This window comes from Sardina pilchardus, chromosome 9 (genome assembly GCF_963854185.1).
Source record: "Sardina pilchardus chromosome 9, fSarPil1.1, whole genome shotgun sequence".
Classification (NCBI taxonomy): domain Eukaryota; kingdom Metazoa; phylum Chordata; class Actinopteri; order Clupeiformes; family Clupeidae; genus Sardina; species Sardina pilchardus.
The window spans coordinates 34,955,078-34,981,294 of record NC_085002.1 but is presented as its reverse complement, the minus strand read 5'-3'; the positions used below and the strand labels follow the sequence as shown (position 1 = coordinate 34,981,294).

General features: G+C 39.6%; 1 protein-coding gene across 1 annotated transcript in view; it reads right to left on the bottom strand.

Moving 5' to 3' along the window:
• dock3 (dedicator of cytokinesis 3) overlaps positions 1-26,217 on the bottom strand; it is a 597,933-nt gene that overhangs the window by 107,146 nt on the left and 464,570 nt on the right. Inside the window, exons 44-47 of the mRNA XM_062544851.1 lie at positions 17,996-18,175; positions 16,608-16,691; positions 12,455-12,571; positions 9,330-9,448 (exon numbers count right to left, since the gene is read on the bottom strand). Coding sequence (XP_062400835.1) covers positions 9,330-9,448; positions 12,455-12,571; positions 16,608-16,691; positions 17,996-18,175 — 500 coding nt within the window. The remainder of the gene's footprint in view (positions 1-9,329; positions 9,449-12,454; positions 12,572-16,607; positions 16,692-17,995; positions 18,176-26,217) is intronic.

Sequence of the window (26,217 nt, the reverse complement as noted above, 5' to 3'; positions counted from 1 at the left end):
AATGTTTCAAAATAAAAGTCCTCACTAGCAAGTTAGCTAGTTAGCATGGTTAGCATAGTTAGCATTGTTAGCATAGGTAGCATTTTTAGCATAACTGCAAAAAATCATCAACTAAGTTAGCTAATCAACCTGGTTAGCATTATTAGCAAATTTATTATTGTTAGCATAGTTAGCATTTTTAGCATTACTGCTAGAAATCATTGGTTAAGTTAGCTAATCAACCTGGTTAGCATTGTTAATAAAGTTAGCATTGCTAACATAATTAGCATTTTTAACGTAACTGCTAGAAATCATTACCTAAGTTAGCTAATCAACATTTTAACATGAATATAAATCATTAGTTAAGTTAGAGCTGGAATGTTTCATCTTTAAACTGTCTACCTTCACACTATCAACTCTCTGTAAACTATGCAACCACCATGTTTACCCTAGCTACACCTTAGTAACCATATCTACATTATCTATCTATTTTTGCATTTTCATGCACTGGTAATTCCTTGGAATTGCATTTCTAGTTAAACTTCTTCTTCTAATGCTCGCAATTCAGCTTCAACCGTTTAACGTAGAAACTTCATTCAAACTTTGTTGCGTAGGTCTTGCTTATGCCATATGTGCTTTATATTTTTCAACTTTGTAACTTTTATACTTTTTAAACTATTAGTTAAAAACTATCACCATTTCCCCCATAGACTTAACATTGCTCATTATGACATCACGGCAGCAATTAGAATGTTACCCCAGCTGGTCAGCCACCTGGGCACCAACTGTCAGTTTCTCTCAGGCTCCTCTCTGAAGACTATTCTGTTCCCCTGTATCCTCTGCGCACAACAGTATCAAAATAAGTCCTCCTAATTCCATCCAACTTTATATCCATTCATCTTCTTCAAACCATTCACTCATCCACCCATTCTAAACAGTCTGCCTATCAACAACATCAATTAGACGCTCTACATTGAACTTTTAAACAATCTACTCTGTCTCAGGCTGGCTCTCTTAAGACTAGCCAGTTAAATTGATTACACCTGTATCTGTATCCACTACTCTCAGTAGAGAGCTGTGTCTCTCCATTCTACAAGAATATAAGGCACATTCCATCCAACATTCTATCCATTCATCTTCTTCAGACCATTCACTCATCCACCCATTAAACTGTCTATCAACATCTATTAAACAATCTGTCTAACATCCATTAAACTCTCTGTCTATCAACATTAATTAGACTATCTACATTCAACTTTTAAATTATTTACTCTGTCTCAGGCTTTAAGATATTCTGGCTCTCTTAAGACTAGCCAGTTAAATTGATTACACCTGTGTCAACTACTCTCAGAGAGCTGTATCAGTGTCTCTCTTAACAAGAATATAAGGCACATTCCATCCAACCTTCTATCCATTCATCTTCTTCAGACCATTCACTCATCCACCCATTAAACTGTCAATCAATATCTATTAAACAATCTGCCTATCAACATCCATTAAACATTCTATCTATCAACATTAATTAGACTATCTACATACAACTTTTAAAGTATTTACTGTGGGTCCCTCTCAAGCAGCGTTTATATGTCCTCCCTCGATCCTCGATCCTCAATGATCTACATAAAGAAAGATAGAAGAAGGGCTAGACTATCCCATTGTTGCCGCTCCATCATTCTTTATGTAGATCAGTGAGGAGCGAGAGAGGACGCGTAAACGCTATGAGAAGCACCTTCTGTCTCAGGCTTTAAGCATACAATCTCATTAAGACTACAGATCCTGTTTCACTACTTCCTCTGTCCACAACTGTTTCAAAATAAAGGTCCTCACTGCAATAATACACTATTAAATCATTTAACCACTGAAACTACTCAACTATTGAACTGTTCAACCATTCCAACTGTCAGTTATCATCCACTATGCCTCCAGTCAACTACATGAAACCTCCATGTACCTAGCAACCAACATAGCAACTATTAAAATTAAGTGTTTATGACCGTTTCCATAGCAACCAACATGATTATACTGCAGTAACTTCTTGTTTCCTGATAGTGGCCACCATGGATACCCTGGCAACAAATGTTTCAAAATAAAAGTCCTCACTAGCAAGTTAGCTAGTTACCATGGTTAGCATAGTTAGCATTGTTAGCATAGTTAGCATTTTTAGCATAACTGCAAAAAATCATCAACTAAGTTAGCTAATTAACCTGGTTAGCATTGTTAGCAAATTTAGCATTGTTAGCATAGTTAGCATTTTTAGCATTACTGCTAGAAATCATCGGTTAAGTTAGCTAATCAACCTGGTTAGCATTGTTAGCATTGCTAGCATAGTAAGCATTTTTAGCGTAACTGCTAGAAATCATTAGCTAAGTTAGCTAATCAACATTTTAACATGAATAGAAATCATTAGTTAAGTTAGAACTGGAACGTTTCATCTTTAAACTGTCTACCTTCACACTATCAACTCTCTGTAAACTATGCAACCACCATGTTTACCCTAGCTACACCTTAGTAACCATATCTACATTATCTATCTATTTTTGCATTTTCATGCACTGGTAATTCCTTGGAATTGCATTTCTAGTTATTATTAAACTTCTTCTTCTAACGCTCGCAATTCAGCTTCAACCGTTTAACGTAGAAACTTCATTCAAACTTTGTTGCGTAGGTCTTGCTTATGCCATATGTGCTTTATATTTTTCAACTTTGTAACTTTTATACTTTTTAAACTATTAGTTAAAAACTATCACCATTTCCCCCATAGACTTAACATTGCTCATTATGACATCACGGCAGCAATTAGAATGTTACCCCAGCTGGTCAGCCACCTGGGCACCAACTGTCAGTTTCTCTCAGGCTCCTCTCTGAAGACTACATATTCTGTTCCCCTGTATCCTCTGCGCACAACAGTATCAAAATAAGTCCTCCTAATTCCATCCAACTTTATATCCATTCATCTTCTTCAAACCATTCACTCATCCACCCATTCTAAACAGTCTGCCTATCAACAACATCAATTAGACGCTCTACATTGAACTTTTAAACAATCTACTCTGTCTCAGGCTGGCTCTCTTAAGACTAGCCAGTTAAATTGATTACACCTGTATCTGTATCCACTACTCTCAGTAGAGAGCTGTGTCTCTCCATTCTACAAGAATATAAGGCACATTCCATCCAACATTCTATCCATTCATCTTCTTCAGACCATTCACTCATCCACCCATTAAACTGTCTATCAACATCTATTAAACAATCTGTCTATCAACATCCATTAAACTTTAAATTAAACATTAATTAGACTATCTACATTCAACTTTTAAATTATTTACTCTGTCTCAGGCTTTAAGAGTACTCTGGCACTCTTAAGACTAGCCAGTTAAATTGATTACACCTGTGTCAACTACTCTCAGAGAGCTGTATCAGTGTCTCTCTTAACAAGAATATAAGGCACATTCCATCCAACCTTCTATCCACTCATCTTCTTCAGACCATTCACTCATCCACCCATTAAACTGTCAATCAATATCTATTAAACAATCTGCCTATCAACATCCATTAAACATTCTGTCTATCAACATTAATTAGACTATCTACATACAACTTTTAAAGTATTTACTGTGGGTCCCTCTCAAGCAGCGTTTATATGTCCTCCCTCGCTCCTCGATCCTCAATGATCTACATAAAGAAAGATAGAAGAAGGGCTAGACTATCCCATTGTTGCCGCTCCATCATTCTTTATGTAGATCAGTGAGGAGCGAGAGAGGACGCGTAAACGCTATGAGAGGCACCTTCTGTCTCAGGCTTTAAGCATACAATCTCATTAAGACTACAGATCCTGTTTCACTACTTCCTCTGTCTACAACTGTTTCAAAATAAAGGTCCTCACTGCAATTATACACTATTAAATCATTTAACCATTGAAACTACTCAACTATTGAAATGTTCAACCATTCCAACTGTCAGTTATCATCAACTATGCCTCCAGTCAACTACATGAAACCTCCATGTACCTAGCAACCAACATAGCAACCATTAAAATTAAGTGTTTATAACCGTTTCCATAGCAACCAACATGATTATACTGCAGTAACTTCTTGTTTCCTGATAGTGGCCACCATGGATACCCTAGCAACAAATGTTTCAAAATAAAAGTCCTCACTAGCAAGTTAGCTAGTTAGCATAGTTAACATTGTTAACATAGTTAGCATTTTTAGCATAACTGCAAAAAATCATCAACTAAGTTAGCTAATCAACCTGGTTAGCATTGTCAGCAAATTTAGCATTGTTAGCATAGTTAGCATTTTTAACATTACTGCTAGAAATCATCGATAAGTTAGCTAATCAACCTGGTTAGCATTGTTAGTAAAGTTAGCATTGCTAGCATAATTAGCATTTTTAGCTTAACTGCTAGAAATCATTAGCTAAGTTAGCTAATCAACATTTTAACATGAATAGAAATCATTAGTTAAGTTAGAACTGGAATGTTTCATCTTTAAACTGTCTACCTTCACACTATCAACTCTCTGTAAACTATGCAACCACCATGTTTACCCTAGCTACACCTTAGTAACCATATCTACATTATCTATCTTTTTTAGCATTTTCATGCACTGGTAATTCCTTGGAATTGCATTTCTAGTTATTCTTCTAACGCACGCAAATCAGCTAGAACCGTTTAACGTAGAAACTTCATTCAAACTGCGTTACGTAGGTCTTACTTAGGACATGTGTGCTATGACTTTTCAACTTTGTAACTTTTATACTTTTTAAACTATTAGTTAAAAACTATTACAATTTCCCCCATAGACTTAACATTGCTCATTATGACATCATGGCAGCAATTAGAATCTTACGCCAGGTGGCCGGCCACCTGGGCACCAACTGTCAGTTTCTCTGGCTTTAAGCATACAGTCTCTCAGAAGACTACATATCCTGTTCACTGTTTCCTCTGTCCACAACTGTTTCAAAATAAAAGTCCTCAGTGCAATAATACACCATTAAATCATTCAACCATTGAAACTACTCAACTATTGAACTGTTCAACCATTCCAACTGTCAGTTATCATCCACTATGCCTCCAGTCAACTACATGAAACCTCCATGTACCTAGCAACCAACATAGCAACCATTAAAATTAAGTGTTTATGACCGTTTCCATAGCAACCAACATGATTATACTGCAGTAACTTCTTGTTTCCTGATAGTGGCCACCATGGATACCCTAGCAACAAATGTTTCAAAATAAAAGTCCTCACTAGCAAGTTAGCTAGTTAGCATAGTTAGCATTTTTAGCATAGCTGCTAGAAATGATTAGCTAAGTTAGCTAATCAACCTAGTTAGCATTGTTAGCATAGTTAGCATTTTTAGCATTACTGCTAAAAATGATTAGCTAAGTTAGCTAATCAACCTGGTTAGCATTGTTACCATAGTTAACATTGTTAGCATAGTTAGTATTTTTAGCATAACTGCTAAAAATGATTAGCTAAGTTAGTTAATCAACTTGGTTGGCATTGTTAGCATAGTTAGCATTTTTAGCATTACTGCTAGAAATCATCAGCTAAGTTAGTTTATCAACCTGGTTAGCATTGTTAACATAGCTAGCATTTTTACAATAACTGTTAGAAATCATTAGCCAAGTAAACCAATCAACCTGGTTTATCATTGTTAGCATAGTTAACATTTTAGAATACCTGTGAGAAATCATTAGTTAAGTTAGAACAGGAATGTCTAAGCTTTTAAATGTCTACCTTAACACTATCAACTCTCTTTAAACTATGCAACCACCATGTTTACCCTAGCTACACCTTAGTAACCATATCTACATAATCTATCTATACATTTTTTTTTTGCATTTTCATGCACTGGTAATTCCTTGGAATTGCATTTCTAGTTATTATTATTCTGCTTACCACTTTTTCTGCCCGCAATTCCTCTTCAAACGTTTAACTTAGAAACTTCATTCAAACTCTGTAACGTAGGTCTTCTAATGTACGGGTTGCTATAATTTTTCAACTTTGTAACTTTTATACTTTTTAAACTATAAATTAAAAACTATAAAAAATTACCCCATAGACTTAACATTGGCCTCTATGACATCACAATCGGGTCGTTGAGCAATTAGAATCTTATGCCAGGTGGCCAGCCCCACCTGCAGCAGCCCTCTCTCTCTCAGGCTATTAAGCATACAATCTCTCTGTGAAGACTACATATCCTGTTAACTGTTTCCTCTGTCCACAACTGTTTCAAAATAAAAGTCCTCGCTGCAATAATGAAACTACTCATCTATTGAACTGTTCAACGATTCCAACTGTCAGTTATCATCAACTATGCTTCCATTCAACTACATGAAACCTCCATGTACCTAGCAACCAACATAGCAACCATTAAAATTAAGCGTTTTTGACAGTTTCCATAGCAACCAACATGATTATACTTTCGTAACTTCTTTATTCCTGATAGTGGGCACCATGGATACCCTAGCAACTACTGTTTCAAAATAAAAGTCCTCACTAGCAAGTTAGCATTGTTAGCATGGTTAGCATTGTTAGCATTTTTAACATAACTGCTAAAAATGATTAGCTAAGTTAGCTAATCAACCTGGTTAGCATTGTTAGCATAGTTAACATTGTTAGCAGAGTTAGCATGTTTAGCACAACTGCTAAAATGATTAGCTAAGTTAGCTAATCAACCTGGTTAGCATTGTTAACATAGTTAGCATTTTTAGCATTACTGCTAGAAATCATCAGCTAAGTTAACTTATCAACCTGGTTAGCATTGTTAGCATAGTTAACATTTTAGAATACCTGTTAGAAATTATTAGTTAAGTTAGAACAGGAATGTTTAAGGTTTAAAATGTCTACCTTAACACTATCAACTCTCTTTAAACTATGCAACCACCATGTTTACCCTAGCTACACCTTAGTAGCCATATCTACATTTTTTTGCATTTTCATGCACTGGTAATTCCTTGGAATTGCATTTCTAGTTATTCCACTTCTTCTTCTAACGCTCGCAATTCAGCTTGAACCGTTTAACGTAGAAACTTGATTCAAACTTTGCTACGTAGGTCTTACTAAGGAGACCTGTGCAATATATTTTTCAACTTTGTAACTTTTATACTTTTTAAACTGTAAATTAAAAACGATTAAACATTTCCCCATAGACTTAACATTGCTCATTATGACATCACGGCAGCAATTAGAATGTTACGCCAGGTGGCCAGTCCAGGTGCAGCAGCTCTCTCTCTCTCTCTCTCTCAGGCTCTTGAGACTACATTTTCTGTTCCCCTGTATCAACTGTATCAACATAAGTCTTCCTAATTCCATCCAACTTTCTATCCATTCATCTTCTTCAAACCATTCACTCATCCACCCATTCTAAACAGTCTGCCTATCAACATCAATTAGACGATCTACATTCAACTTTTAAACAATCTACTCTGTCTCAGGCTCAGGTATCTCTACACTCTGTCTCTCTTAAGACTAGCCAGTTAAATTGATTACACCTGTATCTGTATCCACTACTCTCAGTAGAGAGCTGTGTCTCTCCATTCTACAAGAATATAAGGCACATTCCATCCAACTTTCTATCCATTCATCTTCTTCAGACCATTCACTCATCCACCCATTAAACTGTCTTATCAACATCCATTAAACTCTCTGTCTATCAACATTAATTAGACTACATTCAACTTTTAAATTATTTACTCTGTCTCAGGCTTCAAGCATATACACTCTGGTTCTCTTAAGACTAGCCAGTTAAATTGATTACACCTGTATCAACTGTCAGTTTCTCTGGCTATAAGCATACAATCTCTCTGAAGACTACATATCCTGTTAACTGTTTCCTCTGTCCACAACTGTTTCAAAATAAAAGTCCTCACTGCAATAATACACCATTCAATCATTTAACCATTGAAACTACTCAACTATTTAACTGTTCAACCATTCCAACTGTCAGTTATCATCAACTATGCCTCCAGTCAACTACATGAAACCTCCATGTACCTAGCAACCAACATAGCAACCATTAAAATTAAGTGTTTATGACCATTTCCATAGCAACCAACATGATTATACTGCAGTAACTTCTTGTTTCCTGATAGTGGCCACCATGGATACCCTAGCAACAAATGTTTCAAAATAAAAGTCCTCACTAGCAAGTTAGCTAGTTAGCATGGTTAGCATAGTTAGCATTGTTAGCATAGTTAACATTTTAGCATAACTGTAAAAAATCATCAACTAAGTTGGCTAATCAACCTGGTTAGCATAGTTAGCAAATTTAGCATAGTTAGCATTTTTAGCATTACTGCTAGAAATCATCGGTTAAGTTAGCTAATCAACCTGGTTAGCATTGTTAATAAAGTTAGCATTGCTAACATTATTAGCATTTTTAACGTTACTGCTAGAAATCATTAGCTAAGTTAGCTAATCAACATTTTAACATGAATAGAAATCATTAGTTAAGTTAGAACTGGAATGTTTCATCTTTTAACTGTCTACCTTCACACTATCAACTCTCTGTAAACTATGCAACCACCATGTTTACCCTAGCTACACCTTAGTAACCATATCTACATTATCTATCTATTTTTGCATTTTCATGCACTGGTAATTCCTTGGAATTGCATTTCTAGTTTTTTATGTTATTGCAGTGTCTGAACTTCTGGAGAGATGTTTGTTTCTTGCTCAGTGGTGCTGCCAGCATTGTGTCATCTGTCCCAATAGCCTACTTATTGACAGTATTACTACAGACATGAATGGCTGTAACACTATACTGTGGTTTGCAATAAAAAAAAAATAATAATAATAAAAAAACATTTGCACAAAGCAAGCCTATCCACTTTACTTTGATATGAGTATTACAATGATAAATCAAGGGACATATTGAACAGATAAAAATGTGCGATTAATATGCCATTAATCACGAGTTAACTAGGACATTCATGAGATTAATCGTGATTAATTTTCTTAATCGATTGACAGCACTAATGAATATCTTTCATTGGACTTGGATACATAGCTGAGCTGGATACACATGAACAGACGTCTCTTGACTAGCCTAGTGGTAGAAAACTGTCCCACTTGGTACTGAAGTTGAATAGCCCTTTCATAGAGTGACAGGGTCCATGTAAAGCCAATAGTGTTTTGTTAACTTTTTGCCAACTAAACTTTTCACTGTTTTACAAATCAAATGTACAATTTGAAGCTTTTAAATATTACATTTATAAGCAATGTCAGACATTACATTTGAGCCACTTAGGGGTAGAAATTGGGGAAACTTTATCAACCACCCTTTAACACCCTTTTTTACATGAAATACCACCACTCATAAGGAGGCATAGAGAGACTTACCTATGTCTGTGAATAAGTTTGATAGATCCTGGACTCATTGGGGTGTGAGCAGTAAAGAGACCTCGAGGGGTGCTGGCTCCTGAAGAAGCTGAGCTGAGCTTATCCAGACCAGCCAGGCCCTGCAAGTTCACACAGAATGATGACTTTACTGGAACACTAAACATATTACATCTAATTCTAAATCAATCTAGGAGTTACAAGTGGTTAGTTAATTACATTTTGTGAGCTCATTTAAAGTGAGGACTTTATATGCTTTGCAACACATTTTCAAATGAGTTGTAAAGATTACACTTACATTCATTCTTAATTTAGCAGACAATTATATCTGGAGCGACGTGCATATGTCAATTAAAAAATCCACCTAGTTGAAAGCACCTACAACCACGCAAGAGTTTCTGTTTTATTATACTATGCACTGTTAAGCATGTGTTAAACATTTGTAAACTATTATTACCTCCGCGAAGGAGGTTATGTTTTCATCGGGGTCTGTCTGTCTGTCTGTCTGTCTGTCTGTCTGTCTGTTTGTTTGTTAGCAAGATAACTCAAAAACTAATGGATGGATTTCAATGAAATTTCAGGGAAGGTCAGATATGACCTAAGGAAGAAACAATTGAATTTTAAAGAGACCCTATGCAACTTTCTGCAGGAGACGATCGCTCCTTGTTTACATCTGGAAGTCTGAGACGAAGAACCACGCTTGCAATTTATATATTTAAATATAGCCTATACATGTATAAATATACACGCTAAAGCTGTCGGGGAAGCTCTGCAGAGAAAATGCAAGCATGAAACGAGCGAAAACGAAAAACGAAACCGAAACCAAAGATGAAATCGCCAATCCTGCATAGTTCCTCTTTAAGAGTGATCCATATCACCGTCGGGATTCCGGAGCCGTTTATATTTTTTTTGCTTAGTGGTGCAATGGCATACTATGGCCATGTGGTGGCGATCTGAATATAGTTTAGGTTTAAATGGGTGTCACGATTCTCCAAATCCTTGATTCAATTTAATTTTCAATTTTAAAGCCACGATTCGATTCGATTTTCAATCTTTTTTTATCAACGCATTCCTTATTTAAACAAAATGTCAAAGGATATATAGCGTTTTGAAAAAAATATATAATAAACTTTGGATTTATAATCATTAACATTGAAGTTGGATTTGTCAATTATTGCTGAAAATGTTGAGACTGAGCCAACAATCTATTTTAAATAGATAAATTGAACATTTGCAAAATATGTGGGTCTGAGTAACTAAAAGTTATTTATCTCAAAACAATCAAAATGGATTTATAGCGTTTTGGAAAAGAGCTCTTCGCTTGTGTGTTATTGCTACTGCTTGTCAGGGACAGAGCTCTGGCCTAGGGTGTGGCTTAGAGACTCTATAGCGCCACCTCGCATGTTGTCTGTTGTGGTTGACACATACATTCACAAAAATTAACCAAATTTGGTGGGCATGTGTGTTGCTCATGCACATGACTACCAACACGTCGTACATGCTGCTTTGTTATATTCCGAAATGTCACAGGTCTGCACCGCAGGTGCTCGGGCCCGCCATCGCCACTTGCGGCTATATTGATCTTATTGTTATTACTTTCAGGGCTCCCTTGCAAAAGAGACTAAAGGTCTCAATGGGACTCACCTGGTAAAATAAAGGTCAAATTAAAAAAATAAAAATAAAATACTTTCATAATTTCCGGTGACATGTATCCATTCATCAAGTAAAGCCTGATATAGACATGAACTGAGCAATAATAGCTAGATAGTTAGATATTGCCCTGACTAAGATTAGTGCACCAAAACACATGTTTTGTCCGGTGAACCAAACCAAAGCTCATGGTAGACTAACAGTTAGGACATCCGACTTGACGTAACCACTAGGGCTATATAAACCACATAAAAACAGTAGTAGGCATGATCCTGATAGGTTTATTTGATAGAAGAGTAATGATATAAGCAAAGAACTTGTATTTTCAATTGTCAAAAGTGGTTAATTAACTTAATTTATCGGCATTAACTCAGATAATAATATGGTTAAGATAGAGTCAGACAGTCAGTCTTATTAAAGAGACCCTATGCAACTTTTTCATAGTCATAAAATCGCTTAGAAATCGTTGTTTTGCTTGACTGACCAGTTTTATCGAAAACAGTCACATTTCCTCCCGCCCCTAGTGTCCCTCTCCGCTATTACAACCTTGCAACTTTCTGATAAACGATCGTTTGCTGTTTACATCTGGAAGTCAGAGACGCGAAAGGAACAAGAAGAACCACGCTTGCAATTTATATATTTATATATAGCCTATATACGTATAAATATACACGCTAAAGCTGTCGGGGAAGCTATGCAGAGAAATATGCAAGCATAAAACGAGCGAAAACGAAAAACGAAACCGAAACCAGAGATGAAATCGCCAATCCTGCATTATTCCTCTTTAAGGCTGCTAAGATCATTTGTGCAACGGTACAACACCCTGGAGTCTTAATTTCCTCTGGGGATTTGAAAAAAAGTTGAATCTCTGCATGATTTGGCCCAGAAACATATAAGTGACACCATTAGAAACCTTGAATCTTCAAGTTTCCAAATATGTTTAAAAGAAAATGTATCGATGGCCGTTTGCAAAAACAATAAATAAAATACTAGGATTTTCAGTCCTCTCGCCTGCAGCAGGCCCATTCAAGTTCATTTGTATTTGAAAGAGCCACTTCATTTACAGTTGTTTGACTTTTATGTGGGAATTTTAAATGGGAATTTAACCAGAGATCTTAGTCACTTTTAAGTGTGATGCTAGCAGGCGAGATGCTAATGGTCCAAACCGATTGAATCTATGCTAGGCTGGAGCCAGACTCACAGAACGGCTGGATGAATGGGAAAAAGGTAAATAAAAATGTTTATGCTCAAAGGGAGGTGGAAAATTAGCTTAATTCCCCAAATGGTGGAATATCCCTTTAAGGTGCTTTGTGCTACCAGCTCCTGGGCTTCAATTCCTGGGCTGATGGCCCACAGTACAAACAGGGCTATTGATAGGCAAAAAAATACAATTATCATGTGTTGTCTCTGGTCAGATAATTATACTGTAAATGACATTTGGTGTACAGAAATGTGGTTGTGCATGCTATAAGGCTCACATGACACACGCTGCTCCGCAACATCTGGAATTGGTCAGTCAGCTTCTTGTGCAGGGGACGCATTTCTGGATGTACCAACTTCTCATGTACAGCCAGCCCCACACCTAAGACATGCACCTGTCCCAAACAAATGTTACTTTCTCCCAATTAATGTTTTGGTAGAATTAAAAAAAAAAAAAAATTCTAACATGACTTATATTGCCAAAAGTATTGGATCACCTGCCTTGACACGCATATGAACTTATTCTCATTCTTAAAGGAAGACTCCACCGTTTTTTCATATTAAACTACATTATTCCCTTAACTAAGACGAGCTGAACCATACCTCTCACGGTTCACTGGCTCTGGCGCGCGGCGCTACTTTGATAGCACTTAGCTAGCCCAGTTCATTCATTAGGATCCAAACAGAGATTCATTTAGAAACGACCAAACATCTCCATGTTTTCCCTATGATATCTGATGATAACTATGTTGTGTGGCGGAATAACACTTGGGAGCAGTAATATCCTCACTCCAAAGTGAAACTGAAAGTGCAAGAATGATGATATTACTGCCCTGAGTCGAAGTGCTCCCAAGTGTTATTCCGCCACACAATATATTTATCCCTCTTACCTGCTTAGAAATGCACCACATTTTATTTTGTCTCACCATACTTGGTCGTGTGACTACTCGTGTAACTGTATTCTAATTTTAAGGGAAAACATGGAGGTGTTTGGTCGCTTCTAACTTCATCTCTGTTCGGATCCTAATGTATGAACTGGGCTAGCTAAGTGCTATCAAAGTAGCGCTGCGCGCCAGAGCCAGTGAGTGCACGCATTGAAATGTGAGAGGTATGTATCAACTCGTCTTAGTTAAGGGAATAACAAAAAAAAAAACGGTGAAGTGTTCCATTAATCCATAGGGTTTAACATTACGTCGGTCCACTTTTTGCAGCTATAACAGCTTGCCACTTCCTGTTCCAATATGACTGTGCACCATTTCACAAAGCAAGGTCCATAAAGACATGGATGACATAGTTTGGTGTGGATGAACTTGACTGGCCTGCACAATGTCCTGACCTCAACCCAATAGAAGACCTTTGAGATGAATTAGAGCGGAAAGAGAGTCCCCTCATCCAACATCATTGTGTGACCTCACAAATACGCTTCTGCTAAACACACTCCTAAACCTTGTGGAAAGCCTTCCCAGAAGACTGGAAGCTGTTATAGCTGCAAAGGGTGGACCAACATCATAATAAACCCTATGGATTAAGAATGGGATGTCACTTAAATTCAAATGCGAGCATAAGGCAAGTGACCCAATACTTTTGACAATATAGTGTACATTGATCTACTTTCACTTACTACATTATTTACATCTTAACTGAGGTACCAATCTGATACAGTATTCTTTCCTAAAACGTGACTTAGGGCACTTTCATAGCTAATTCATATCATAATCTATATGATTTTTCAATTCTTCGTGAGTTTGTATCACTTTCACACCACAACATTTTGAGAGGAACAAGTGATGTAATCAAACACAAATACAATTAAACTTTTATCTACTCAGGATTCTACCACTCTTTGTATGTTTGTTTTGTTCTGAAACAGTGTGCAATTGCTGATTTCACATATACCCCATCCAATTCAAGACTCATATTGCATCCAAATTTGTTTGACAAATAAACACTTTTTGCCTTTACTTTGTTCATTGCAATGCAGTAAAACAAATATTATAGAGAATCATCATCTGTGCACGTCATGTGTGCTACCGCAAACAAGTCATGTCAGATCAGCTACTGTCACAAATATGGAGCGCAAAAAGTGCCAAAAAGTCATTTTTTCATCACTAAATAAAAATTGCCATTTATTTCTGGAAGGCACACACCAGATATTTCTGTAAATTGCTCAGCCCCAAAGTATACCTCCACCATGGTTCTTATATTGCCATTTGCAGGACAGTCAGGCCTACACAACCATGCAAGTCATGTCGAGCTGTCAGCTTGCTGTGGTGAGATACACGTCAAAATGTAAGAATTTGTATAGTACGTTTTTCAAATTTTTATTATTTAAAAATCTAAATCAAATCAATGCAAGTATTTATACATGATATTGTGGCAGATCTGGATAGCCTAGACTGTGCTGAAAAAAAAACAATATGTAGCATGTGTGAATGGCACTTACAATGACCAGGATAAATGCTTCTAACTAGAGGTAGTGAAAATGCCCTTAAAACAGCTTAGGGCTCATAACAAAACTGAATGAAGAAAATGAATGCGGGTCACTTGTGACACATGTTATGCATTAGAGGGGTAGTGACAGAAAAGTGTTTTTATTTAAAAAGTTTAAGAGGAAAAAATACAACTTAGTCTTGAACTTAGTTATAGTAAATACAACTTAGTCTTAGTAATGAACAAAAACAAGTTAATTGAGGAATTCATGGAGTGCTGGGTCATGAAAATAAGTTTTTTTTTAAAGAAATAGTTAAGAAACCCTAGCCCTTCAACAAAGCTCCATAGAAAATGAATGCGGGTCACTTGTGACCCATGTTATGCATTAGAGGGGGTTTCAATAGCTCATGCGTTAAAGGGTTAAGAAAAAAATAATAATAAGACCTTTGGATACTGCGTTCTGAACAGCTCCATCAAGCTGTGCCAGTACATCCTCTGCTAATAGTTAAGATTTTCTAGTTGAAGCTGACAATGATCTGTCACAAAGTTTCTGCAGCCGCATTAAGCACTCATTCGCAACTGTTCCATCGCACTCATTTGCCTATAAATACATGAGTGATCACACGAGTAGACCTGTCATTGTTTTAATTTGATAATCATTACCTCCGCCAGGGAGGTACGCTTGGCGGGGATCTGCGCTCTTGGAGTGCTTTTCAAGTTTTACTTGCCCTCACTGTGTACTTCTGTGCGTACCTTTCCTTTTGATTAACGCCACTGTTTCACTGCACATATTCACAGCAGAACAAACATAGTGGTCCGTCCATTCTTCTTTAAAAGTTCGGTTTTCACCATTAATTTTTCTCAGTTTTGAGCAAGCCATTTTCTCTCATCTCTCTCTCACCCGCTAGGCCTATTCTCTGTTGCTGAAAGGTAAACAATCGAGTCGATTGGCTTGGCTATTGATGATGCTCTTTGATAATATTAGGCCGACAATTTTGAAGGGTCCGAACAGAACTGTCACTGGGTCCAGACCCGGACTGCGGTCCGCCATTTGGTGATGCCTGCTTTAGATAGTCCCCCATAGCTATATGGAGATGGCATTTGAGAAAATGACTAATGTTACCGACCACTACAAATTGCTAGCATCACATTTACAGTAGCTGCATTCGGCGCTAGTGCATAGCTAACATTTAAAACAGAGAACCCTTAAAATAGAAAGAGCGCGCTTCAGTTCCTAGCACATATTTAAATTGCCATTAAAAATAATTTTGCACATGGGTTCACTTATGCATCTTTGTTTAAGTTCTACACAAACCTATCAGCCTCCGAAACAGACTGGATCCAAGTCTTCTCGCCTTTAGGGAGGGTGATTTGAAGCTTCACTGGGCCGGTTTGTAACCGCGCTTGTAAAGTCCAGCCATGGAGAGGACCTCAGTGCATCAACATATAGTTGGGAAAAGAATGCGGTTGGTCGAGACGATGGAGTTGTTGGAGACGATCCTCCACCTCATTAGAATTGTCCTCCAAAGAACTGATCGGCTCCCCATGGTTTGTCATAGACGAGTGCAAGCCGAGTGCATAGACGAGTGCAAGCCGTCCAGTGTCTTTGTCAATGCCTCGAACGATGACTTAAAGTCGGCAGATAACGTTTTCCTGTGCCCATCTAATAAAGCGCTTAGTTCTGCTAATGCAATGTTAGCATACGATGAAGTATGACCGTCTTTAGCCTGCTTGCCCTTCTTCGCTTTAGACATTGCCGATGTTAAAAATTGTGGTCAGGAAAGTTACACTATACACTAAACAAAAACTCTTGAATTTGAGTTTTTAAATGTAAAAATGTAAAAGTGAAGTCATGAGAGTGAGCTGCCTGTGCGTCTACTCCACACAACTCATACCGGAAGTCCCCTCCATTTCTGTTTTTAATTGAATTCGGTTGTGGGATAATCCAATAAAATACACAATACACAGACGCTCGAGGCTTTTTCCACATATCATATTTACCTGCTCCTCCATGAGATCTTTCAGTTCGGTGATTTTTTCAGAGTCATCTGGATGACTGGCAACATATTCCATATCAAAAAAGGCCTGGGAATTTTCACATGTGAAAGTTAGGGAAACAGATAATTAATTTTGTTATTTGCAAAGTTCAAACACACCCACCTGTACTTAAAACTTAAATTTTGCATTGCCGAACATATTTAGTCAACGGCCTTGACTTGCATAATGAATTAGGTGACATCCCATTCTTAATCCATTCGGTTTAATATGACATTGGTCCACACATTGCAGCTATAACAGCTTCAACTTTTCTGAGAAGGCTTTCTACAAGGTTTAGGATTTTTTTGACCATTCTTTCAAAAGCACATTTGTGAGGTCACACACTGATGTTTGACAACGAGACTGGCTCTCAGACCCCACTCTAATTCATCCCAAAGGTGTTCTATTAGGTTGAGGCAAGGCCTCTTTGCAGGCCAGTCAAGTTCATTCACACCAAACTCCTTCATCCATGTCCTTATGGACCTTGCTTTGTGCACTGAAGCCCAGCTCAGAGATGGCCCCTTCCTGTTCCAACATGACTGTGTACCAGAGCACAAAGCAAGATTCATAAAGATATGGATGAAGGAGTTTGGTGTGAATGAACTTGACTGGCCTGCACAGAGTCCTGACCTCACCTAACCACCTAACCTGACCTCACCCCAAACCTTGTGGAAAGCCTTCCCAGAAGAGTTGAAGCTGTTATAGCTGCAAAGGGTGGACCAACGTCATATTAAACCCTATGGATTAAGAATGGGATGTCACTTAAGTTCATATGTGAGTCAAGGCAAGTGACCAAATACTTTTGCCAATATAGTGTACTTTCATCGAGGTTCATATTTTAGATGGGCTCTGTGATGTGCCTTGAGATATATTCTTACATTATGGCATTATATAAAACTGCACTGAATTTAATTGCATTAACACTGAAAGTAAAGTTGGTCTCTGTCCATTTCCAAACTTGGCCAAGTCAGGCAAGCAGATTCAACAGAATTGAGTGTTTGACTTGACTTAAAACTATTAAAGGGATAAGGACATTCGGTTTTGTACAGTACAGTTTTGTACATATTCATTCATTTTCTGTACAATGTAGACTTTTTCCATTACTGATATATGTAGATGAACTAGGCATGAATCCCAACCACATGTTTTGCTACTCCCATTTATTTCTTTGTGCTGAGCTCTAGGCCAGAGCACTCCTGACTTTTTACTGCAATGTTCATTTTGCTATATGAGATTCAGTGACTCAGAACTGAAGTTGTAAGTCAGTAATCAAAAGAAGAACTGGTGACAAACCATTTAACCTAACTACCAGTATTTACATTTTGCAGGTGTTATTCTGGCACCATACCTACCTCCTGGTAGCGTGCAATGCCTCCATTGACAGCAGCGTCAATGACTCCATTAAGACACATACTGAGAAGGTTGATATTGCCATGCAACTGTTTGTGCTGGTACTGGCTAATTAGTGTGCGTAGTTCATGATTTTTATTCTCTAACACAGAGATGGCATTCTCGAGTGGGCTGACCTCTACCTGGAACAGAAGCACATAATAGACAAAGTTGAATGCGAGCGAGTCCACAGATAATAATGATCATGGTTATGATATTTGGACAGTCCAAAGTGACTTATGGTGTATGAACCATGGAGGGGGCTAGGCTAGTAAATCCGGCCAATTCATAGTCAACGCCATATTGAACACTGGAGCTCCAATACAGCTGTATTACAACTTACCGCCACAAGGTGGCAGTACAGTCCGCTATAGCCAAATTGGCGAAGTCTTGCACTTTTCCTCCTTGGCGGACATTCGTTGTTTCGTCAGCAGAAAGTGAAGAATTCTGAACGGTTTCAGCACTAATATCTGTTCAAATTAAGTTTTAGATGGAAAATTAACTTCATGAATGCTCAGGCCTAAGTAGGCCTACAAATCTGCCTACACAGTCACACTACATTGTGGACGAAGAGACACGTTTTGGCTCGGTGGCCCATGTTGTGCACTGTAGCTACTGTAGGATGGACGTAACGTTATCTTCTGATATGGAGAGATATAGCATGAAGAGAGTGAAATAGAGTTATCATCCAGTTCAGAGGGTGGCTTAATGCACATAATTGCTTGCCGCGTAACAAGAAGAAGTAAAGGTTTCTCGGGAACGCACACCTGAGTCAGAGTGGAGTCCCACACTGAGTCACGATTGGCTGTAGCCGCCGGATAGGTACCCGTCCACCAACATGTACGTGCATGAGAGCTCGTGCCCAACACTCTACGTCTTTCATTATCGTTAATATGGGTGGCCAGGTGGAGGACGAAGATGACGTCCAGTAAAAAGGAAATGTTCAACATAATAATCTAAGTTATTCCAATGTCTGATTGAGACATAGGCCTACTAAATAAACGCGGCTATGGGTGTGGCTAAGGTAGCCTATGGTAAATGCAAATCTAATGTCATTCCCCTACTTATTTCTTCAGCAAAGGGAGAGCAAAAGTAAGACCAATCAGTATCTAAACAATTGGGTCAGGTCAGCTGCACTTTGCAGCTGGGTCTCAGGCTACACAAAACGTTGCTAATTGCCCACAAGCTGATCTAGGGGGAGGGGAATGTGTGTTTTTTAGCCCACACGTATTCTAAAAAGCATGCAAGTCAGCTCACAGAGGGGGGCAAAACGCTTCCCGCAGGGATCGAACCCCGAACTCTCATGTACTGATCTACAATGCATCGTACTGAGCTATGTCCCATGTCTAGTATGTAGAAGTTGGGTTGGGACTATTTGTACGTGCCCCACTTCTAAATCTTTGAAATATCGGCTTCTAGTCTAGACCAGGCAAAGCGTATTGGTAACTAAGGGGGGAATTCTCCCCTTCGCACGTAAATAGCGCATAAGCTTTTTTTTACGCGTGTCTGTTGCGCATCTGTGTTTTACACGCATTCTGCCGTCTCAGGTTCTGACACACCCACATAGCGCAAATTCGAAATCAAGGCGGCCTTATGAAAGGGGCGTGATTAAAAAAAAAAAAACAGACTAATCTACCACCTCCTTAATTGAGGTTGATATGAAAACGTGGAACGTGGACTTTCTCATTGACCCTTTGACTGCCATTTAAATCCAGAAGGAACACCAACCAGTCTTTGATTTTGAAAACGTATGCAAGGTGAACTGAATAAAGAACTGCCTAAAGTAATGAAATTAGGCGTTCGTGATGGCGCAAAACTGCGCAGCACAAGATGCACGTGGTTAAAAATCTGTCCACGATGGTCTAGATGGGTGTGTTTACGACTCGGCAGTCGATATCACATGGCCTCAACTTATCACGGGAGCAAGGCGGGGCAAAGCGGCTGCTGAGCAGCGGCGCAGCAGCTCTCTAGGTACTACGGAGCCTAGACCCTGCCTTCATGACGTCAGGACTTTGCCCTAATTGGCTTTTACCCTGACGTATGTGCAGGTGTTTAGATGCCTCTTCATATCCACAAGGGTCCGTGCCTCATGTTTTGTCAAATGGTCACGTCTAGACTACGGGAAGTAGAGAGTGTACAACTTCATAGCAGCGTTTGTATCCCCTCCCCTGCTGTCACCGGCAACTCTCGCTGCTGCAAGAGGTCATTTGGAGTTGAAATTGAACGCGCTGAATTACTTCACGAAATGTTACTTTTGCTTTGACATTTGTTTATAAAGAGTCAAGACGTGCTTGAGGTATGTAGATTTATAATTAAAAAACTCACGGTTGACAAAAAGGTTTCGCTGGCATCTGCCTCGCATAATATCAATTAAACTATGCGAAGAAATATGTAGACTGACATCTGCAGCCTCGAACACAGTAAGGAGACTGGCATTACGAGTTCAATCTCAGACATCTGTGCAAATGTATGGATGACTTTGGTGAAGTTGGGAAGAAATGGACAGATTCGAACGAAGTAGGCTATGGGATTATGACTTCACGTCAAGTTAAAACTGAAGATGCACAATCGGTAAGCTCCAATACTTAACGTTGGTGATTATAACGGGTTTTCACTATTTAACAATGTAGCCTCATGGATAAGGTAACATCGTGACACTGTAATGCGGAAAACATGAAGCCGTATCAGCTTATAAGCATCACATTTGATACTGCAATGTCGATTAGTAACGTTCTGTGTTGCCTACATGTATTTAGAAATAGGCCTACTGCCGACATGAGCAATATGCTGTTTCACCTTGTAGTGGCGCTCAACCTTATTCCAGCCCTCCAGAGTGCGTAGCTGGAAAAGTGCTTAAGCCATGGCAGAATACGCGTAAGAGTTGTATATATAAGAAACGCCCAGATTTCGGGCGTTTCTTATATATACAACTTTTCGCAGTTTGCAAAGTATTTTCGCTATACGCATCCAAAATGACTGCTGCATGGATGCATCTGCAACATGAGTATTCTACTCTGTCCACTGAATGCTTAGTGATGTGCAGCTAATTATACAAATAGGCTACATAAATTATGTTATTACTATTCATTATTTGCGTTTTCTTTCCATCTCAGAAGATAACAGAAAATGTTGCGTTTATTCTACATTGTAGTAGCTTACACGATGTATTGAACCGCCTCACGCAGGAGTCGAACCCCGAACTCTCGCGTCATGGTACACAACGCTATCTGGTGAGCTACTCAATTGCGGCACTTATGAATTGTTGACTCGAATTAGGCGAAAGCAAATGAAACTAAACCTGCATTAGGGTTAATTTAGTAACGTGAGCGCTCATTCAATGTTCATTCAAAGTGAAAACGACATCAAAGGGTCACTGCACCCTAAAATAGGTTTTTTGAGCTGTTAATTGATTGAAAATATTCATAAGTGGTGAACTGTACTATTACCAGGGTTAATATTGACAAAAATCGTGTTTCTCGACAAAAGTAACATTTTGTCTGATTTTGTATTGGAGATATTGCTCTCTCGCGCATACTACAGTTTGAAAACATGCCATGGCATGTTGGTCCAAAATACTATTGGAATGCTGACGTTGTCCTGCACTTCTAGTCCGACACTACGTCACCGGGTCGTTACAAATTAGGACTGAAACGCCCCAACACCTGCTGCCCTGATTAGCCTACCTGTGATAAGCCATGTCTGCAGCACTCATTCCCAGATTGACACAAAATCACCATGGTTGATTGGTTGCAGCAGTGCTGCACTCTCTCTCCAAATTTCAGAACGTCTCGCCCATTTTGAAAGCCGTTTTCAGAAATGTGAAGTGGGTGGAGTTATGGGGTGAAGTGACTCTTTAATACATTTCTCAACAAGGTTGTAAAACACTATCTGTTCACTATATTCTTAGACAGTGGCATTACTTACTTACTTATCCTCTTCGTCCCAATTGGGGCATAAGGCTGCAATCATACCCTGCCACTGAACCCTGTCTCGTGCTTTGGCCTGTGCTTCGTCCCAGGAAAGACCCATCCCCTTCAGCTCCGTCATCACTGTCCTTCGCCAGGTGTTCTTTGGTCTGCCCCTTTTTCTTTTCCCGATTGGTGTCCATCTCAAGGCAACTTTGGGTGGTCTTTCATTGGGCATCCTCAATACATGGCCAAGCCATCTTAGTCTGCGCTTTTTGATGTCAAGAGACATATGGAAGCTGCCTGTCCTCTTGTAGAGTTCCTCATTTGAGACTGTATTTGGCCAAAATATGTTGCAGATTTTACGGAGGCAACTGTTATGGAAGACTTCAACCTTTCTCATATCCTGCTTTGTTACTCTCCAGCACTCAGAACCATACAGCAGGACAGCCTTGACATTGCTGTTGTAGAGCTTGATCTTTGTTCTAAGGCTGTATTGTTTGGACTTCCAGATGTTACGCAGTTGGCTGAAAGCACCTCTTGCTTTGTTTAGACGTGCCTTTATGTCTTTTTGTGTTCCACTTTCACTGCTTATAATGCTTCCAAGGTATGAAAATTCTTCAACACATGTCAGCACTTCTCCATCGATGGTTATTGGAGGTGCTGTTGGGGTATTGATGCACATTACCTGGGTCTTTTTCTGGTTAATGTACAGACCAGTTTGCTTTGCATAATTGCTTAGCCGGTCAGTCTTTTCCTGGAGATGGCTATGAGTGGATGACATGATCGCGAGGTCATCTGCAAAGTCAAGGTCCTCCATAAAAGAGAACAGGGTCCATTGGATTCCACAGGGACGGTCTGATGTTGTTTGACGCATCACCCAGTCGATGGTGATTAAAAACAGAATAGGGGAGAGAACGCAGCCCTGCCTTAATCCAGATTTGACTGGAAATGACTCTGTCAGGGTGTTATCAAAGATAACACTGCATTCAAAGTGTTCATAGAATGTTTTAATGATGTTGACAATTTTGGATGGTATTTCATATGCCCGTAGTATCTTCCATAGGCTCTCGCGGTGAACACTGTCAAATGCCTTCTTGAAATCAATGAAGTTAACATACAGGGGGGCATTCCACTCAATACTCTGTTCAATGATGTTGCGCAAGGTAAAGATCTGGTCAATACAGCCTCGACCTTTACGAAATCCTCCCTGCTCTTCTCTTAGCTTAATATCTATGGCACTATCAAGTCTTTCAACAAGAATTCTGCAAAAGATCTTACTAGGGACGGACAAGAGTGTTATGCCTCGCCAGTTGTCACAGTTTTTCCTGTCGCCTTTCTTGGGGAGCCTGCATATGAGGCCCTTACTCCAGTCTTTTGGTATGACATTTTGCTCCCATATCTTGGCGAAGAGTTCGGTCAGCACCCTGGAGGCTGTGGTGATATCTGCCATCAACATTTCTGCATGTAGCATGTCAATTCCTGGGGCTTTCCCCTTCTTTGTATTCCTGATTGCTTTTTCCACTTCAGTTTGGGAGGGAGGATCGGTGTTGATGTTAATGTCATCCAAGGGTTTTGGGTCTGCAGGCTCTTCTGGCACTGGTCCATTTAGCACTTCTTCAAAGTGTTGAGCCCATCTTTCAGCTTGTTCCTTTTCAGATGTTAACAGTTTACCTTGTTTATCTTTGACTAGTTTAGTGTTGATGTTCTTCCGACCACTTAGCTGTTTGGTGATCCTATACACTGTACTGAGTTTTCCTTTCGCTGCAGCCATTTCTGCTGCACTTGCCAGGTTTTCCACAAATGCTCTCTTATCCCTTCTGGCACTCCTCTTGACCTCCAAGTCTTTCACCTTGTACTCCTTCTTTGCAAGTTCAGTTAGTCTGGGTGACTTTGCAATCATCAGTTTGTCTTTGGCTTTCTTCCTCTCATCAATTTTCACCCATGTCTGAGGGGTTATCCATTGTTTGTCTCCTTTCTTTCTAAAGCCTATGACACTCTCTGCTGTCTCTTTGTACAGTTTTGCGATGTTCCCCCATAATTTCTCAACATTTCTCTGGTCTCCATTTTCACCCCCATTTTCTTCCTCCAATGCCCTGAAGCGGTTTTTAAGTTCGATGGTGAACTCTTTCTGGACTTTTGGTACAAGAAGCTTGTTAATATCAAACACTTTGCGTTGCTGTTTGATGGTAGGTGTTGCTCTAAGTTTCAGCCTGATCTTAGCTATCACCATATGGTGGTCGCTGCCAACATCAGCCCCCCGGTGGACTTTGACATCCAGAAGAGATCTTTGCCATTTCTTATTGACGATGATATGGTCAATCTGGTTGATAGTATGCCCATCTGGGGATCTCCAGGTTAGTTTATGTATGTCTTTGTGGGGGAAGATGGTGCCGCCTATTTTGCATCTGTTGTTAGTGCAGAATTCAACAAGCCTCTCTCCATTGTCATTGATGGTTCCGCAGCCATGCTGCCCCATAACATCTTCTCTCCCAATGTTGTCTTTTCCAACTTTGGCATTCAAATCTCCCATAATCAGTAACAGGTCATGCTGTGGAACCTTGGATACGGCACTTTGCAGTTGCTCATACCAGTCGTCCTTTGACTCCTCCTCTGCCTCATTTGTAGGGGCGTAACATTGCAGGATGGTCATTTTGCAGTATCGGGAGTCAAATCTTGCTCTGAGCAGTCTGTCACTGATGGGTTCCCACTCCATAAGAGATTTGGTTGTCTTCTTGCTTGTAATAAGTGCTACACCGCTGGAATGTGCATCCTCTTTTCCAGAGAAAAGAATAGTTGAGCCCTCCTTTGTCACCCTGCGTCCTGAACCAGTCCATCTGCACTCGCTCACACCAAGGATGTCCAACTTATAGTTTTGCATTTCTCTAATGACTTGTGCTGTCTTTGATGCTTCAAACATGGTACGGACATTCCATGCTCCAAGACGGATGGTAGTTCGGGGTCTAAGGAGACTCATTTTCGGGCAACAGGTTTCCCGAGCTGGGCTTTCATCTGTTGCCGTCATAGTGCCAGTGTTTTGGCTAGAGCTTCTTTTGGACCCCAGGTTTTGTGGTTTGTGTGTTGCAGTTTCTGTAACAATTTGTTTTTCCTGGGGTGGGGTTGTTAGCCCCACGCCCAACCCCCAACCTGGAGGACCAGTATGCCACTGTTTGTCTGGCCCCTCCCCTGTGACCTGTCCGGCTTGGTTAGACCTACCAGGGGCTTTAAAGCCCCCGCCGATATAGCTCACAGGATCTTTGAAGCACACAAGCCACCCCACCACGACAAGGTAGCAGCATGGGGCAGTAGACAGTGGCATGCCATTACACAAATAGGCATACATAAATTGGCTTTATCACTATTTATTATTTGCTATTTCTCTCCATATCAGAAGATAACGTTACGTCCATCCTACAGTAGCTACAGTGCACAACAACCCAACCAAAACGCATCTCTTCGTCCACGATGTAGTGTGACTGTGTAGGCAGATTTGTAGGCCTACTTAGGCCTGAACATGAAGTTTCTTTTCCATCTAAAACTTAATTTGAACAGATATTAGTGCTGAAACCGTTCAGAATTCTACACTTTCTGCTGACGAAACGACGAATGTCCGCCAAGGGGGAAAAGTGCAAGATTTCGCCAATTTGGCTACAGCGGACTGTACTGCCACCTCGTGGCTGTAAGTTGTAATACAGTTGTAATACATTTCATGCAGGGCGTGGATCAGGCAAAGCGTGAAAGAAACGGCCATCACAATTCAACGCCTACTGTAATACTGTGATATTTAAATCACACTTGTTTCCAGCCACCACATTTATCAACACATGTTTATTCTTACGTCAATCTATTCCTTTGCGGTAAGTGATTGCGTCACATCCTGTTTGTTACTGCCACTGTGTAGCGTTGTAGCTTGTGTTGCTTCCCCGCTGTTTCCAAGTAATCTGTTCACTTTGAACACATCAGGGTTTTTTTTATTCTTATTTACGTATAACTATACTCTAACCATCTGTGTAGCCAACTCACTTGCATTTCTTAAGGACGATGTCTCGTCTCGACCCCGTCCCTACCTCTTCTTATGCTCTATGTTGCCCGGCGTGTCACATGCTATCTTACTCCCCAGCCTCCTTTAGTGGACAAGATGCTTGTAGTAAATGCAGACGAGTAGCTAGCTTGGAGGCGAGGATAGATGAACTTGAGGGCTGCATCCACATGCTGAGTCTGATTAGCAAACAAATAGTGACAGAACCCCCGGTAAGCTGTATGGACGCACTAGCCGTTAG